Genomic DNA, 19,642 nt, shown 5'->3' with positions numbered 1-19,642 from the left:
TGAAAATCTCCAGTGATGAAGCACCCACAAATTCTGATGGCAAGCTGTTCCCATGGTTAATTGTCCTCATTGTTAGGAAGTTTCTCCTTAATTCCAGGTTGCTTCTCTCCTTGATAAATTTCCATCCATTGTTTCTTGTCTTTCCTTCAGGTGCTTTGGAAAATAAGCAACCTCTGAAGTACTGGAATACTGCTGTCATGTCCCCACTAGTCGTTTCTTTTCTCTAGACTAGCCAAATCCAAATCTTGCAACCTTTCTTCATATGTCTCCCAGCCTTTAATCATCTTCGTTGCTCTTCTTTGCATTTTTTTTTCAAAGTCTCAATATCTTTTTTGTAATGTAATGACCAAAAATGGATGCAGTATTCCAGTCTTGTGACCTTACTAAGGCTTTATAAAGCCTTAGGAACAAAATCATGTGATTTTGATTCTATGGTTCTGCTTATACAACCAAGGATTGTATTAGCTTTTTTGGCTGCTGCCAACTATGAGAAATAGAAATTTTGTGCTTGCCTCCCTCCTATTGCTGTCATTATGTGCAAGCATCCAAATCTGTATACCACTCAAAAAACTGTCAAATGCTTTATTTTAAAATAGTCTCTATATTTCAAATTTCTTATCATTTATAAGCTGCAACCACTTAGCTGACCAAAACAACATCTGGTTTTATCCCATTTGAATTCAAATAATTTTTGATTGGATTTCAGTCATTATGCTCTTATACATTCAAACTGCTAAAATTTTCACCCTAGATTTCTTACATCTTTTTTCTTCCCATTCTAATAGCATGTCTTTTTATGATAGCAGCCACTATGCAAGAATACACCTGTTCCCAAAATGAATCCAATGTGATAGTAAACTTGTTTCATTCCTCCTATAATCACAAGCTGGCTAATTGAGTCCTCTTTGCAAACAGGAAAAGAAGCAATATTACACACTTGACAGATTGCTTTAAAATAACAATTATATTGTGATAACTGTGAAGTATTGGTTTATTTGCTGCAAAACCCTGAGCATTTCTCTTCTTCTTTTGATACATACAGAAAGATTTCCATAATAGTTAACCTGAGAACATAGGTATATGACATTTAGTATGCAGAACAGCTCATAAAGTAGCTCTATTGATTATTACCGTATAACATATATATTATACACCAAGGATTATAGTCAATATTCAAATTCAAAAATTATTACTACATCCCCACTGCTGCAACCATCAGATGAAAACAAGTATACAGAATTCAAAATAGCATAAATATATAGGACAGAGCATCTTATTCCTTCAGCATTAACATGTCCACGCTCTGAGCTTCCGGGTGGCAAGGCTCCGTTGCCAGCAGCCATTTCGGCTGTCAGCCCTGTTGTTTTAGTAGAGCCGCCAAAAACAGCGACGATCAGCTGTTTGGCAGCTCGGAAGCCCACTCGGGAGAAGAGGAGGGGGTGAGCACCCAGGCTGGGGTAGAGCTCTCCCAGACCGCCAGAGTTGAAACTCTGGTGGTTGAAGGATTGAGCCCCCCCGAAGCCTGAGTTCGCTCCGGACTTCGGGACACCTCTGCTCCAGGGCTTTGGAGCAGAGCAGGACGCAGCAACCATCCCTGCCAGCGAGAGTGAACTTTGGATTACTTGGATGCAGGCAGAGCTGTACAGGAGAATGTTGTCAGAGCAAGTATATGAACTTTAACTCAGTAGATTTTGTGGAGACTTTTAAAAGTGAAAGTGCGCAATAGAATTAAGTGGGTCAAAAATGGCTGCCAAATCATCTAAAGTTCCTAGAAGCACGGGGGCTTCGACAGTTCAGCAATCTTCATTACAGGCTTTAATGCACCCACCCCCGGCACCTGCACCCGCACCAGCCTTGACAATAAAAGATCCGCAGGATGTTTTACAAGAGGCTTTGAAAAAGCAATCTCAACAATTAGCTGAACTTATGGAGGAGAAGAACACAGAAATGAGGGCAGACATCTTACTTGCACTTCAAGGCATGGCTGTTTGTATTGAACGCTTGGATGAGAGAGTGGAAGAACTTAGCCAAAATGGTGTGAGATTAGATGCTAAAATGACGGATGCTGAAACGGTGATGGAAAAGATTGATGATGATTTATTATTGGTTCAGCATAGAGAGATGGAATTTGCTGTGAGAATTAGAGGGATGAAGGAAAATTTGAAAAAAGTAGTTTCAGAAGCTCTTGAAGAGGTTTTGGGGTGCTCAGCAGAAGATATTATGGTGGATATAGATAAAATATTTCGTGTCACTTCCTGGATTGCAAGACAAAGGAAACTACCTGGAGGGGGGTTTTTGTATTCAAAAATGTATTGTAAAACTTTTCAATTAAAAAAAAAACATGTCCACGCTCTGACTCTTTCCTGACATCACACCTGAAAATCAAGGTTGTGCTCAACTCCATCCTTGGCTACATTTAAAACAATCAGTTCAATGGGACTCATTTCTGATCAAACACGCACAGTACAGGCAGGCCTCAATTTACCATATTATCTGAGCCTGGCAATTAGTGATAAGTCATGATGGTTGTAAAGTGGGTCACCATGTGAGCAGACCTGATTTTACCTTTATTGTTAAGCGAATGCCACAGTTATTAAGCATATCAATTGTTGTTTGGGGCAGTTTTTGTGGGAAATCAGAAATAAATGCAAACCATTGTAAATCATGGTCATGTGATCGCAGGGTGCTGCAAACAGATATAAAGGGAGACCAGTTGCTGGGTGCCAAAAATGTGGTCATGCGACTGGGGAGATAGCAACGTCAGAACTTCGAAATAGGATCATAAATCCCTTTTGAATGGTTTGTCATAACCTTGAGCAGTTCTTAAGCAACCAGTCATAAATCAAGAATTACCCATAGTAGAGTATACGTTTATTTAAAATTTTAAAAGGCCATTCAAAGGACCAAGATTGCTTACATACTATGCTAAATTATTCCCATTCTGTGCTAACCTAAACCAGGCATCTTTGGCTTTTATTTAGAAATGTTGCAATGATTGTAGTGCAAACAGCGTGACATAGCGTAATGCTTGAACCAGGTCCGAACTCAGAGATGACCATATTGCTTGAAGGCCTAATGGATAAAGAAATAGAAAGCTAGCAGATACTATGCACTAATCACTACTCCATATTTTTTTATCCAGCAGACATATAGAGATATTGAATGATACTGAGCACTTAAAACAGTTTATCTGCAGAAACCCATTTACACTAGAACAGACATGTCAAACACAAGGCCCGCGGGCCACAAATGACCCGCCACATGATTGAATCCGGCCCGCACAACTCTCCCAGAAATTACAAAGGTCCAGCCCCCACCACCTTGGCACCAGCCAAGCTGAGCACTTGCTCAGTAGGAGGCGGCAAGTGCACATGGGCTGGTGGAACCCAGCACCATTTGCAGCTCATTAGTCTCCTGCAGCTCCAAAAAAAAAGTGGAGGAGGAGGTAGGGAGTAAGGTGGGATGCCGGGGGGGGGGGGGGGGAAGGACGAGCAACACCCAGTCAGTGAGGGGGAGAGGTGCCCAGGTAGGAAGGCAGACTTGAGGCGGCCAGTGAAAGAGCCACAGATGGCTCCTCTGCCGGGCTTCTTTTGTGTGCGAGCTACTTTGCCGGGCGCTGCTGAGGGCGAGCAGAGGCGCCCGGCCCGGATCCTTCATGGCCCCGGCCGAGACACGCCCCCAGCAGCGGAGCCGCTCCGGCTTCTCTGCTGGGCTTGTTTCACGTGCGAGCTACTTTGCCGGGCGCTGCTGAGGGCGAGCAGAGGTGCCCGGCCCGGATCCTGCAAGGCACGGCCGAGATGCGCCCCCAGCAGCGCCCGGCAAAGTAGCTCGCACATGATGGCTCCTCTGCTGGGCTTCTTTCGTGTGCGAGCTACTTTGCCGGGCGCTGCTGGGGGCGCATCTCGGCCGTGCCTTGCAGGATCCGGGCCGGGCACCTCTGCTCGCCCTCAGCAGCGCCCGGCAAAGTAGCTCGCACGTGAAACAAGCCCAGCAGAGGAGCCGGAGCGGCTCCGCTGCTGGGGGCGTGTCTCGGCCGGGGCCATGAAGGATCCGGGCCGGGCGCCTCTGCTCGCCCTCAGCAGCACCCGGCAAAGTAGCTCGCACATGAGACAAGCCCAGCAGAGGAGCCGGGGCAGCTCTGCTGCTGGGGGTGCGTCTTGGCTGGGGTCTTGCAGGATCCGGGCTGGGCGCCTCTGCTCGCCCCCAGCAGCTCCAGGCAAAGTAGCTCGCACGTGAAACAAGCCCGGCAGAGTAGCCCGTGCATGAAAGAAGCCCAACAGAGGAGCTGGAGCGGCTCCGCTGCTGGGGGCGCGTCTTGGCAGGGGCCTTGCAGGATCCGGGCCGGGTGCCTCTGCTCCCCACTCCGGCTCCTCTGCCGGGCTTGTTTCGCACGCGAACTACTTTGCCGGGTGCTGCTGAGGGCGAGCAGAGGCGCCTAGCCCAGATCCTGCAAGGCCCGGCTGAGATGCGCTCCCAGCAGTGGAGCCACTCTGGCTCCTCTACCGGGCTTTTTTCACGCACAGGCTCCTGTGTCGGGCGCTTGAAGTGCAAGGATCACATCCAGGCAAGAATGTTTTGCTCATAGAAAATGAGATTCTGGGCATATGCCTGAAGTCACGAGAGATCTTCCTGAGCCAGCCCATTTTGTTGGAACTAGAAGCCCCACTCAAAATTTGTGGTAAATGGCGGTATAACATAAAATTATGGAAGACCTTCACTGATTGCTTCAACTGCCTACCTATCGCTGCCGAGGGCAGAATCCTTTAATTCCAGGCTGTGTCATGGGTAATTTTGTAGCTGCTGGGTTTCTGCTGCACAGGGTAAAGCTGTAAATTGGAAACTGAAGTGGGATCCCCTGCTGCCGGTGTGGTTTTGAAAAGCTGGCATGGGTACAGAGGTGAGATTATGTGTTGAATTGCTGTTCAAGTGTGTGTACTTCAGGGGCACTCCTAGCCTGGGGAAACTAACTCTCTGGTCCTTTTTTAGGAAGGTTTCCTGAATTTGAAGCCCTCTACCCCACCAAAAAGGACATAGAAATACAGGTAGTTCTCATTTACCGACCACAATTGGGACCAGCCACTCGGTTGTTAAGCAATACAGTCACTCAGTGAAACTGCAACTGACTTAGGATCTTACTTCATCTGCCATTTGCCACACAAACCTGAAAAAGTTCTAAATGCAAGGATTGGCTGCAAAGTTACTTTGTCACCACTGTTGTAACTGTACTGTTGCTAAACGAGGCCTACCTATCTTACAGGTATGCAATGCTCATCGGGGTGCCTGCAATGAGCCAATATCCGGCCCCACCCCACTAGGGCTTTTTCAGGGGCCTCGAGGCCGAAGCTGGAAGTTGGCCCTCTGGGAACCAGGTTGAGTGGCACTCTGCCTGCTTCAAGTGCACCTACCTACAAGGGTAACCCTGATGCGATTGCTTGATTTGCTGGTATAGTAGAGCTGAGCGCTAAAAACTTTTTGCCACCCTGCCTGCCCCTCAGGGGCACTGCTGCCAACTTTCATTTCGAGTAAGCTGCGCTGAGTGAGCAGCATTGAGCTGGCCACGCCCCCTGGCCACGCCCCCCACGCCCCCCCCCGAGGGCAACCATAATGCTGATGTGGCCCTCAATGAAATTGAGTTTGACACCCCTGCACTAGAAGTAGATGGTGTCTACCCTGAAATATACTTTATCCTGAATACTTTATCCTTTACTTTATCCTTTAATTTTATGGGCATAATGGTTTAATGGCTTTTTAATTTTTGTATTTTATTTTTATTGTGTATTGCCCTGTTCACTGCCCTGAGTCCTTCGGGAGAAGGGCGGTATACAAATTAAATTATTAAATTAAATTAAATTAAATCCTGAAATCTCATTGGAAAGGAGTTATGGGTACCACCTGTGGTACATTGGTATCTGGCAGGTGGTACGCGACCATCCTAGAAAAATGGTCGTGGGGAAGGGGAATGAGCTGAACCAGTGGCAACACCACACAAGCCTGAGCGAGACGGCTGGAGCTACAGGGCTGTCAGGGCTCAGTGGAAGTGCCAGGATCAGCGCCACGCTCCAGCTGGAGCTTGGTGCTGATCCTGGTGCTTCTGCTGAGCCAGAAGAAGCACCGATCAGCTGGAATGTTGCAGCATCTCCAGGGTCTTATGATTTACATTCAGATGCTTGGCAACGTATTCATATTTATGACTGTCAGTGTCCCAAGGTCATGTGAAGTGACCAAAACCTGCTGCCACCACCCAGCAGAGGGCGGGAATAAAAACCAAACACCCCCCACCCCACCCCTGCTGCCAATCCTCAACAGAAATGCTCACAACAGTGAAAACCTTGGACAGGAGGAAGAGCGCCACTGGGTGGGCAGGCAGGTGTCTTGCTCGGCTGTGGCTTGGGGGACACTTTTTTCAGTGCCATTGTAACTTCGAACAGTCACTAAGCGAACTGTTGTAAGTTGAGGACTGCCTTACTTCATCACTTTTTTCCTTTTTTTTGTTTTTTTGGTCATCAAGTTTTTGACACCTTGCTAGGCGACTGGTGGTGCTCGAATGTTGCCATATCCTAAAAGCGGTAGAATGGGTGAAAAAGTTGAAAAGCCCTGCTATAATGCATTCACATGATATAAAAAGTGCCTTTTGTCCTTATGAGATCAATTATGAAATTATTTATTTAAATTATATGAATAAAGATATACAAAAATTCTAAGCGCAGTTCCATATTAGATGTAAAAGATTAGCTGTTCCAAGAAGATCCCAAGACTGGTTGTGCAGCTTTTGAGAGAGAATCCAGAAGCTGATAATAGGAGTATTTTAGATCATATTCCATATCATACCAATAATTCACTGAGGAAGAAAGAAAAAGTCTTTTAATACTACTAATAGTATTTTTATCCCATAATTTAAGCGTTATAATGAACTTTGTGGCTCAACGCAAATTAAAAACTACACCTATAGATAATCTGCAGATTCTACCTTTAGTATTATTACCAAGTCGCAACCCAACACTGGGTTTTGAGAGATTCTGTCACTGGAACCTTGGAGGGGACTCATCCAATTGTTCTGCCCATTATAAATAAATTCAGCCAAGTGATTTCAACAGTTCTGCTTCAATAAACAACTTTATTAGTAACATTAGTTACTACATGGCTATAAAAGCATTCCAGTACAATATTTTCAAAAATAATCCAGTTTTATATATTTTTCATGAAAACAGAATTTACATTTTAAAAAAGGGGGGGGTGAAGTAGAGAGACATCATACAGAATCCATTGTGAAGACGATCTTTACTTTAAATGAACATAGGTACAGGTGGTCCTTAAATTAACCAGGTTAATTAAGAGTGCAATTTCTACTGCTCAGCAATGCAGTTGTAAAGTGCAATATTATGTACTTTGCAGCCACAATTTCAGCAGTCTCATTGCTGTTGTTAAAGGAGGACACGCCCCCCCCTTGCAATTTCCTGCCAGCTTCCCACAAGCAAAATTCATGGGAAAGCTGGCAGGAATACCAAATCCTGGGCAAGCTGTCAAGCAGGCTGGCAGGCAGGTAAAACGACTGCTGTAGCATGGTATGAGAGTGACTGAGCGGCGGATGGCTGCTGCAGGGTGCAGAAAGTGCGCAAGTAACTGACAGGTGAATTCAGCCATGTGAGCATCCTACAGAGTGCATGGAAAGGGGATGCTGCAGTCAGGTACACACTAGGGTGTATAACAGGGGTCCCCAACCCCCAGTCCATGGACCGGCAGCAGGCCATGGCATGCCAGAAACTGGGCCATGTAACAAGTGAAGCCCCATCTGAGGAATGCAGGCAGCACACAAAGCCATGTTCCCTCTGGTCCGTGGAAAAACCTCTCTCCACGGAACTGGTCCCTGATGCCTAAAAGGTTTGGGAGCCACTGGTATATGAGATCCCTGGTACTGCATACTTCATAGGTGGGCTCCTCAGGAGAAAAAGCAGCAGAAGTGGGAGTGAACTACAGGAATGACTTGCAACCTTCCCTAGAAGCTTCTCCCATTAGAGTTTGCTTGTCAGAAGCTGGCAGGGAATGTCACAAATGGCAAACATGTGCCTGCAACAGGTTGCAACCAGGTTGTCAAGGGCCCAGTTTATGCTCATATGATCGCAGGAGTGCAGGGATGAGCAGTCGTAAATTCCACTTATTCAGCACTACAGTAACTTCGAACAGACACTGAAGGAATGGTCATTAATCAAGGACTATTTATAGCATGTATGCAATTCTTACTTTGAATTGCAGCAGAGAAATTGGTAAACTGTCAAAATATTGTGGTAGAATTTGATCTGTTCAAAGACTGGCTTGGATTCTGAGTTGCCTTCTATAAAATTAATAATATTTCAAGCGGGAATTCCAACTACTTGAAGAAGATAAGGGTAATTTTTATCAATTCTTTCTTTTGCAATCTCCTCAAGGTAACCGAAGACTCCCTCTAAACATGTACCCAGTACTTTTCAATACTCTACTCTACTCTACTCTATTATGTCTGCCTGCAGAACTATTCCATGAGTAGAATCTGAATGAGTGAATCCAGGTCTGCTCCTACAAGTGGTTTATTTTGGAATGATCACAGCATCTCTCCTGCCAGATAAGTATATTAACCTTTTATACATCCCTATGCCTCTACTCTTGTTAAGCTTCTTATTTATATATATATATTATAAATTTCAGTTTTACTTCATATATCTTGTAGGTTTTCATTTTTTCTTTTGTTAAATTCTGGTGTATTTTCTATGCTTTTAAACTGACTGCATCCCACCCTCCTTGTACTGGCTTATGACAACAATAAAGATTTGATTTGATATTTTGGAATGACATTGAAAACAATCTAACTGAAGTCAGAAGAAGATCATATACATATTGATGGAGAAATCTGGTGAGCTTGTAGCTATTATAAATTAAAATATACTTTTGGCATTTTTCTTACCTGCTATGCAGCCATGTGATTGCCGAACATGATGGAACCAAAGAGAAGGAAGATACAACATTTCACCAGACTTCACAGTACATCTTAAATGCTTTGCTTGAGCATATTCTGGGTATTGTTTCAGATCTGGATTTAAAGGATCTAAAGGGATCCAGGGTACCTGGATGAAAGGTTAATATTATATTAATAGCTATTAATAAGATAATTATTTCTTCCAGAATTGAATCATTTTTTCTTTTTATGAGAAATATTTGAAAAGGACTGAAAATAGAATCCTTTACAATTATTAAGCAATACAACCAAATGTCAAAGGACTTTTTAAAATAATTATTTAATTAAAATGTACACTTAGTACTTTGCTTAAATTAATAGCAAGCTATTGACATTTATTCTATGAAACATAATACAGTGCATTCATAAAATATTCAGACCCCTTCACTTTTGTCAATTTTGTTATGCTGCAGCCTGATTCTACAGTTGTTGAAATTCATTTTTTTTCTCATTAATGTACATTCAGTACCCCATAATGACAAAGTGAAAACAGAATTTTAGAAATGTCTGTAAATTTATTAAAAAGAACAAACAAATTTGACAAAAGTGAAGGGTGTCCTAATACTTTCTGAATGTACTGTATGTCCCTCTGTATCTTGCCAATCTTTGGAAGGTGTCTTAGTATTGTGGAAGCAGGACTGAACATTAATATTTAATTGCCAGTTCTGTTTGTTCCCTGACATATACTGATGCACAAAAGTGAACCCTTTTGAATTTTCAATATTTCTGCATAAATACACAAGTATAATGTTTTTGACCCATTTGTTTAATTGGGTTTTATATCTAGTTTTATTTTTATTTATTTATTTTAATTCCATTTATATCCCGCCCTATACAGCATCATTATACATATCATTATTGCTCATGTGTATAATAAATAAATAATAGATCTGAGAATCATAGCATATTAAGCAGAATTATTACTCAAATATCAAATCATATTTTTAATCTATAATGGAACATGAAAAATATTTTTAAAATAAAGTGGACTGAAAGTTATGCATACCTTCTCTGCCGTTTTATCTTCCACAATATCAAATGACCCATCTTCTGAGATGTGGTAAGCTGCTGGTGGATACAACTCTGGAACATGATATACAGATACAAGCAAACTAAAGGTAAAAAGGTAAAGGTTCCCCTGCACATGCGTGCTAGTTGTTTCCGACTCTAGGGGCCGGTGCTCATCTCTGTTTCAAAGCCGAAGTGCCAGCGCTTGTCCGAGGACGTCTCCGTGGTCATGTGGCCGGCATGACTAGACGCCAAAGGCGCACGGAACGCTGTTACCTTCCCACTGTAGTGGTCCCTATTTTTCTACTTGCATTTTTACGTGCTTTCGAACTGCTAAGTTGGCAGAAGCTGGGACGAGTAACAGGCGCTCACTCTGTTACGCGGCACTTGGGGTTCGACCCACCAAACTTCCAACCTTCTGATCGACAAGTTCAGCGTCCTAATCCACTGAGCCACCGCGTCCCTTTTAGGTTAGGATTAACTCTGCAGTTCCCACACTATGTATGTACCAAGGCACCTCAGGCCAAGGTGGCAAACTTAAAGGAGCATCAAGGGGCATTTTACCACTGAATATAGATTGTTACCCTTAAAACAGATTGTTTTACTGGAATTTATTTTTTACAGAAACCTGAATTTGAATTTATATATAGCTAGAGAGAGGGGGAGGTATATTTATGAATTTATTTATGTAAATATAAAAAATTCATTCATACATCCACATACAAACACCTGTTTTAATATTGAGGGCAAATCAGGCATTCTATGGGAATTCATAACTGAAATTCTCTTTTCCTCCCTTTCTTTTTAAGCCACACTGGGGGAAAGAATTTGGAGTGAGGCCATAGCACAGCATAAATATAACTCTTTGGTTAATCAATCCAAATTCTAGCTCCCCAATACGTATCAGCATTTTAACCATACTTTTTCCCCTTCAAAGTTAGCAGCAATTTCAGAAGGGAATCTAGCAAGGAGTAGACCTGCCCCACTCCCCCTTACCAATAGCATCAGTCTAAAATGTCTCCATTTTCAGGTAGATGCTTTTATAAATATTTTAAAAACAGGAAAGAAACCACAAATCCCATGTAATCCCCAGTTTGGTTACTGATTTTTTCTTCCAGAAATTATGCCAAAAGTTTGAAGTCTACAACACAGCCTTCTCCAGCCTGATGTGTTCCAGATGTTTGAGGAATATACTGTAACTCTAACAATGCCCAGCCCACAAAATTATTGTTCCAATAATCTATAGAGTAACAGGTTGGGAAAGGTTATTGCAGTGCATTATGCTCAAGTACAGGTAGTCCTCGACTTATGGCTACAATTGAGCCCAAAATGTTTATTTCTAAGCAGGACAGTTGTTAAGTGAGTTTTGCCCCTTTTTACAAACTTTCTTGCCACATTTGTTAAGGGAACCACTGCCGTGAAGTCAGTAACACAGTTGTTAAGTAAATCTGGCTTCCTCGTTGACTTTGCGTATAAGAAGGTTGCAAAAGGTGATCACACGATCTCAGGAGACTGCAACCATCATAAATATAAGTCAGTTGCCAAGCATCTGAATTTTGATCATGTGACCATGGGGATGTCGCAACGGTCATGTGAAAAACAGCCATAAGACACTTTTTTTTCAATGCTGTTATAACTTTGAATGGTCACTAAATGAACTGTTGAGGACTATCTATAATGGGAGAAGCTGATAAGAGCATCTTATGCTATGCTACTAGGCCTATGAAGTCAAGATGCAGAGCAGGAACACCAAACCTATGGGCATCACACAACTTGCCAGGATTCCTGCTGTGACCTCAGTGGATGTTACAATGGTTGTGTGAAAAATAGTCATAAATCACTTTTTCAGGACTGTTGTAACTTTAAATGGTCATTAAACAAATGGTTGTAAGTCGAGGAATACTCATAATGTCTTCCCTGTCTCACTACATTTAACATCTCCTGGATGAACAAGTAGCCAAAGCAAAAGAAGAGGGATGGGCCAAGAGAAAGGATCTCATCTTCTTATCCCTTTTCCAAGCTTCTCATACACCTCAGCTGTATCTACCACCCGTGCTGTATGGTGATTATCCATGCTTTGCTTATTTTTTTTAAAAAAGCCACAGTCCCTGCTGCACAGCAAAATACTGAAGCCTAGGCATTTTTCTGAATGACTCACAAAATATCAACATCACGTAGCTGACACCATTCCTATCCATTTCTCAAAATACCTACCATATGGGATGAAGGGACGGTCACTTGGTGGATGCAACAAAAAATGTTTCTCTCCAGAAATCACGCAGTACAAGTTTTCATAATGGTCTTTGTGTACTAAGATTGGAGGGAGAAAAATGAAAGACTGGGAAAAGGAAGAGGGAATGGTCATTTGTTACCTCCATAATAAAGAGAGTACAAAAATAAAGCTCAAGTATGAATTTATAAGGATTAGCATAATTACATATATTTGCACTATCCATGAATCGGCTTGTGGTTTTTTTTTAATTTTGCTATCCTCCAATCATTTTAAATACAGACTACAATGACATTCAGCGATCAGGACTTGGGGGGTGGGGAGAACGGGACTCAGCAGGTTTCTAGGTAAGCCTTTCATTATGCAATTGCCCTGCCTGATTCCCTGAACTGAGTCCAGGCATCATTGCCTGTTATTTATAATCCTTCTGTGTCTTCTGAATGCCTCTCCCGCCCACTTTCTTGCCTTCAAAATTCTGTACAGATGAAGTAACTGCAACATGGTAGCAGGGATCTAGGTTCAGTTACAGTAACAGTTAGGAGTAAGGATGATATTTCAAATATTAAGTTCCCCAAAAGCAGAATTTTTCCTTTGTTTTTTTTAAAGGCATTTTGGTGCCCAAATTTGCCTTCCAATTATAAATTGCAGCAGAGAACACACTGATCTCATACATACATGAGGTCACTGCAGAAGATTCTCCCAGCCAGAAATTCACAGCATCAGGCTTTTTTCCTATTAAAAAAAAGTCAAATCAGAAAAAGGTCTGGGTTTCTGTTACCTTATCTTGCAGAACTTCTGCTAAAGAATTTTATTTTCACTCAGTCAACTAGCACCCTTTCCTAACATCTTTTCTAAATAAATCTGGAAGAAACAGCCTTTAATGTCTCAGAAATATATATTATCATTATGCACAAGGATGAATTATTTTATATGCCCAATGAAAGCAGCTAACAACAGATGCTTATTTTCATTCTGTTTTTTTTCCCCCTTCCTAGCATTTTCTTGAAAGTGCAGGGTCTGCTATTTTTGGATCACCCAAGCCTTATGTCGTAGAAGTGGCCCAAAGTCAGCCAACATTCATGACTAAGGCTGGATCACAACTTATCATCTCATGGTTTCTGGCCTGGTGCTTTAACCACTAGACCAAACTGGCTGTCTTACGTTCATTCTCTTCCGATTTTTATTTCCCCTTCCTCAATAGTTATGTTATATAATGCTCCTTAAAATTAAAACTCAGAGAATCAGACTCCAGGAATATAATAAAACATCTAATGCAATCTTCTGCAGTAGCCACCCAGCAAGAAGGTCCATCACTAATCAAGGCAGAAGGTTCCGATGCTCAAGAGCAGGGATGTCAAACTCAATTTCATTGAGGGCCGCATCAGCATTACGGTTGCTCTCGGGGCCGGGTGGGTATGGCGAGGGTGAGTGTGGCCTACTGGGTGGGCGTGGCCAGAGTGCGTATGACCTACTGGGTGGGCATGGCCAGCTCTACAGCATTCGCATCAAGGGTGCCTATGGGGGCTGGGACAGGAGTGGGACAGATCTGAGGGTCTCTGGCAGAAGGAGGGTCTCTGAGCCAGGGCCAAGGCAGTGGGGGCCGTTCCCTCACTTTCCAGGATGGCTTCGCGGGCCGCATGAAACCACTTCGCAGGCCGGATCTGGCCCCCGGGCCTTGTGTTTGACATGTCTGCTCAAGAGCTTTTATCATCAGGAAATTTCTTCTAGTATTCTGTAAGTTTGGCAACACCCAGATATAATTATTTAAATAGATTTAACTGTACAGTTTTAGTGTTATAATAAAAAAAACAATCCAACAACTTGGGATAACTGAATCTATGTCCTCTGTCTATAAGCTTCTATAATAGGGTTTGGTTTGGGAGAAGGGAGAAAGTTAAATTTGATTAATAAACTAATTTTTTCTAGAGAATAACGAAGAACCAAATATTACATTAACTCACATACTAGCAGCGCTCCACCATCATATAAACTAAATATGGGAATTGGTCTGAAGCCAATGGTTTTACCTCTAAACTGGGTAAATGTATTCATGGAATTGCTGGACGTAGTCAGGGATGTCAAAGAACTGCTGATAATACAGGTAAAATAAAGAAAACACTATATTGTACTACACCATTTAACATAGTATTCTTAGATCTTCAAAATTTCTGCCCTTGTTTTCTGCAAAAATCCACTAAAAATCAGTTATTCGCTATCTTAAGACCAACAACTGGACAGGCTATTGATAACTTCATGGGAAGCAACTCCAACTATTGCTGCAAATCTATCTATAAAAAGGGATATTGCACAAAGCCAAAAACGTCAACATAGTGGCTGCAAGATCAAAGTCATGCCCCTTTTTATGTGTGTTGCAATGTACATTTTAAAAGGTAAAATGGCTTTGAACAACAAAAGGCATATAACTTATTTATCTGGGAACTCCACACACAGTAATAAAACCATCAATTCTGATTGCAACATCACCATGAACAATGCAATCTTGGAGCATGCCAAAGCCAGAAAGCAACTGTCCAATATAGTACCAATTCTGGAATATTAGGATTTTAATATTTACCCAGTGCTTCGCTCATCCAAGGTATCTCAGGCTCCACATCACCTATAAGTTCAGGAAATTCCTCAGTCAGGTTTGAACACTGTTTCTGCACATAGAACACTCCTGGAGAAGATACTTTTTTCTCCAAAATGTCCAAAAAAGCACTGAAAGGCATATGTCGCTCCTCTGGCATAACAAACCAGTCCTGATAAACTGCATCAGCATAACCATTGGGGGTTACTGCCACACTCACCAGCTTGGAGCCCATTATCTGCCTGCACCAAAAATAGCACAAGAGATATATCATTGTGCAAGAAACTGAGAAAGAATAATCACAAAATTTTAAGCAAAAGTGGAAGAACACTCTCAGATGTGCTGGGAACATCATCAAGACATCATATAAGTGACTTGATGTATTTATACACACACACACATCCCACCTTTATTATTTGTAGCCTCCTACCTCAAGTAACCCAAGGTCCACTTCTTCAGAGCTGGCCAGTGTTTGAAAGCATTTCGGATTACACATGGTTTGTTTGGGCAGATCCATTCTCTGTAGAATTCCAGGGGAGGTGGAAGGCTCTCAAGGTATGGCACTGATTCTGACCAACACAACTCTATTTACACATAACAAAAAAAATTATGAATACTGCAATCATTTTAGGGATTGACAACTCTGCCTAAAATTTTTCTTGGGAGCAGTGGTAATTTTGTCATTCTTCCCAGAATATTCAGTAACAGACTGGGAGGAGAATTTTTATACTCCAGATATTTTTGCTATGCAGGCTGGGATTGTGGAGTGTGAGAGCTAAACAGGCCTAGGCTTTTGGTAATGTTATGCCCCTCCTGCCTACCTGTATTTCTATCAACTGCCTCCACATGACACCTCATTATCACTGCTTCATTACAGAATGTACAGATAGTCCTTGACTTACAACAATTGAGCCCAACATTTCTGTTCCTAAGTAGACATTTGTTTTGCCCCATTTTATGACCTTCCTTGCCACTGTGGGTAAGTAACATGGTTGTTAAGTGAATCTGGCTTTCCCATTGATTTTGCTTGTCAGAAGGTTACAAAAGATAATCACGCGACCCCCGGGATACTGTATGAACCAGTTGCCAAATATCCAAATTTTGATCACGTGACCATGGGGATGCTGCTTCAATTGTGTGAAAAGTGGTCATAAGTCATTTTTTTCAGTGCCTTTGTAACTTTGAATGGTCACTAAATGAACTGTTGTAAGTCAAGGACTACCTGTACAGCATTTTGTGCAACAGCACTCCCAATTTTGGAAAGTAGCAAACACACTGGTTATGATTCACTTTGGGGCACTACCAACTTTGCGATGCCAGCAAAACCATGCAGGCTTTTTTATTTATTGGGGGGGGGGGGTAGCGATCAGGTTTCCAGGTTTCCACGGCAGAGAAGGAAGGCCATCCCGCGATCTTTGGACGGCCTTAACACAATCCCAATCGGCGAGAGACGGCTTCTGCAACGAAGCCCCTAATCCTAAAACCTCCCCGTGTAAAAGAATGTGGTCTTATACACTGCAATATATTCAGCATGGTACTATATTATTACCACTCTCTTTTCTTCCGGTATTCTAGTCTATAAATGGATCGTATACTCTTACTTCCATTTTATGCACCGAACCAGGGAGGATTAGCTTTCGCTGTCTCTAACGTGCCCTCTCATCACACAAACACACCCCGCTCACCCCTGGCTTCGCTGGGAAAATCAGCCAAGCAGCATTTCATCGCTCGCAACACCCGCTCTTTCACCTCAGCCTCCGCCATCGGGCAGTCTGATCTGCGCGTGCGCCGACCGCAACCCGTACGAGCCCAGGGCCATTGCCGGGCTCCGCCTTCTGCCTCCGCTGAGGCTCCGCCCCCAACTCGACTCCAGTGCCTGGTGGCGGCCGCGTTCATGCAACGAGATTTTCAGGGTGTTGTGCAAATGACCAATACGTCTTAATCTCAGTATGGCTTTTTTTTTTGGACGGTCCAGTAATTTTCACATCTGGAATCTCCCAAAGACGTTTTAAGAAACCCCGAGCGTATTTAGCATTTTTTGAGATTAGGGAAAATTGGCTGCCATACTGGCCCAGTTAATCAGATTGCATGGAAAAAATCTAATATTCTGAGATGATAAATGGGATTTTGTTTTGTTTTTCCACGCAGGGTGTAAGGTCCCTGGTCCTTAACTTAAATTTGGGGTACTATTCAAAGTCTAATCAGGCAACTCAAACGGAGGCTTCTTGAGGAAACGATGCTTTAATTGATCAAATAAAACAGCTGGGTGGCAAACAATCTGGAACGCTAGCAGAGTTACATCCAGAAGTGCCACATCTTAGAAAGTTCGTAGCATTGCTTTATAAACTTTGTTAGCCAGTGAAAATCAGAAAACAAAGCCATTACATCATAAGGAAGACATCAATCATTCCTGTACACTCCCTTATTCGCTCCTTCAGTACATCCCATCCATGTACATGTTTCCCACATTTGCATGAAATTTGTGCCTCATGCAAAACGCTGATTACAAAAGCGAGACAGCAATACTTCGGCTAAACAATTTCTTTTTGTTCCAGTTACAGATCCCTTCATTCATCCCTTTTTAATTTTGTAACAGAATGCTTTCTGTTACCAATGATGTCTATTCCTTTGTTATGTCAGGACCATGGCTGGCTTATGGGGTTTATCCCTACTTACAGAGGATGCTATGACCGTCATCCCAAAGATGGTAGAAGTAACTGTTCTTTGGATAACAGGAATCAAACATGGCAAAACCAGAAGACCTCCAAAAACTAACACAACCAGAAAAAAATTCTCTTTGCCCATCACCAAAGATCTCTCCAAACCAGCTTGTATCCATGGCAAGGTTTCCGAAGAAGCTGGGTGCATTTCCTCCACACGCAGGCAGCAGCGTATAAAAGGAAAGCCGTACCCTCCTTATTTTCACAAAACTTTCTTTTGTAGTGTTATTTTAGCCAATTTTCTTTATCTCTTTGTATGTGTGCAAGCGTAGTATAGAGAAGTAAAACAGCATTGCTATTCTAAATTCCCTTCATTTGTAAGTATTTATTATACAGTTTGCAGTCTAATAATTCTGTTAAACTATACAATCCATCTTCTGCCCAAGTAGCAGGTTCATCTGGGGTGGTCAAGGTAAGGGTTGCATCCATTAGATTGGTCCATAAGGTAGACAGTTCGGGAATGTTTGCCAGGGAATTTGGGGGTTGGGCCAAATCGGTGATAATCTACTAAAACGATGCTGAGGTGCTCACCTACAAGAGATGTTCACACCTAAGTCTCCCCAAGGGCTTTACCAAAACCTTCTGTTTTTTTTAAAAAAAAACAGTTTTCTCCCTTTGGAAGTGGTCAGAGTCCACACATTGGGTCTATTAGTGGCTTTTCAAGTGAGATTTTGACTAGTCAGAGCAGTAAACTTTATTTCATGTGCTTCCCAAGGCTATCGTTCACCCATGTTAGTACCCACACACATGTAACAATTAGTCACATTTAGAGATGACACAATTCTTTTGGGCCACAGCAATAAAAAGGTTCTTTGATACTGAGGGAATCTCAATTGTGGTTTTCAGTTCATCATAAAAAGAGTGAAAAACTCAAAAATCTTTGGGCAGATCCATTCTCTGTAAAATTCCAAGGGAGGTGGAAGGCTCTCAAGGTATGGCACTGATTCTGACCAACACAACACTTTGCACAGAAGAAAAAAATTACAAACACTGCAATCATCACAACTCTGCCTAAATTGAAAAGTCCTAATTAGATTTCACTTGTTGGCAGAAAAATGGCAAAAGCAAGCCACAGTATGCTAAAATTGGTTCAAAGGATGCTGTTTGAGCTCACTCCTAAACCAAAGTTAAAATATATAATCATTAAAATATGTTTTGACAACCCAATTAAAATACTGTCATCCCAATCCAGACCACAAATTCAATTATGATTAAGGAATATGTCTCATTTAGTTTACCTTAATCACAGTGCATAATCCTGCCGAGTCCAGACTCACTACCCTTCCAACAAAGGAGCAATTGCACTGCAGTTATTTGTAAATTAGCATTTCTGCTGTCCCAATTTCTTTTTATGGTTGTTGCTATTATTTCACTTTTTATATTTATTTATTAGACTGGTATGCTGCTCATCTTGCTGAAGGTGACTCTCCTATCCGTTTCCATACGTAAGGGTTTATTTGTAAAACATATACATGCAAACATACAGTGCAAATGTTTAAAATATGCAAATGCAAAAATATCTAATATCATTTAGTCACTTCTTGTGCAGCTATATAAATTTGATTAATTAATAAATAGTGCCTTTGAATCAGTCTTAAGTCCTGAGCTGTATTGTGGAATCAAAGTATTTTCTATAGCAAAACTATAACTATTACTATGATTACTACCATCTGTACCATATTGGCACACAAGAAAATATATAAATCTTGCTTTCTGTATACAGTACATTTCTACTAATGTTTCTCCCAATTATAACTAGGTTAGCTAACAGATCGTTGCTGAAACATATGAAAACAAAATTGGCTCTGCTTACTATACTAATTTTTACTTCCTTGGTAATATTCTCTCTCTCCCTTTAAGTCCACTGTACAGTTGGTCCATGGGTATCATCTTGAGAGGGTTGACAAGAAAAATGTACATCTGCACATACTGCACAGGAAACTGATTTATAGAACAATAATTAGAGATATGTTAAGGAACTTTTGCCTGTTTTCTTAGTTTGAAATTACCGGGGGAAATGTAGCTTATTCCACTTTATTTTGTAGCCCCACTGAGTTCATCAATTGCCTTAACAAAATCATAGCAAACAATAGCACGAAAATAAATTTGTA

General features: G+C 41.9%; 1 protein-coding gene across 1 annotated transcript; it reads right to left on the bottom strand.

Annotated features, from left to right (window-relative positions):
• Positions 1 to 6,277: 6,277 nt before the first annotated feature.
• On the bottom strand, positions 6,278 to 16,613 carry JMJD7 (jumonji domain containing 7). The gene is made up of 8 exons (XM_083350819.1): positions 16,497 to 16,613; positions 15,242 to 15,395; positions 14,800 to 15,053; positions 12,900 to 12,956; positions 12,209 to 12,304; positions 9,993 to 10,069; positions 8,936 to 9,095; positions 6,278 to 6,838 (listed from the first exon to the last, which is right to left on the bottom strand). The coding sequence occupies exons 1-8, from the start codon at positions 16,573 to 16,575 to the stop codon at positions 6,729 to 6,731; spliced, it is 987 nt and encodes a 328-aa protein (XP_083206945.1). The 5' UTR covers positions 16,576 to 16,613; the 3' UTR covers positions 6,278 to 6,728.
• Positions 16,614 to 19,642: the final 3,029 nt, after the last annotated feature.

Source organism: Vipera ursinii, assembly GCF_947247035.1.
Source record: "Vipera ursinii genome assembly, chromosome: 1".
NCBI lineage: Eukaryota > Metazoa > Chordata > Lepidosauria > Squamata > Viperidae > Vipera > Vipera ursinii.
The sequence above is the reverse complement of the archived record's forward strand: the minus strand, read 5'-3'. Positions and strand labels throughout refer to the sequence as shown.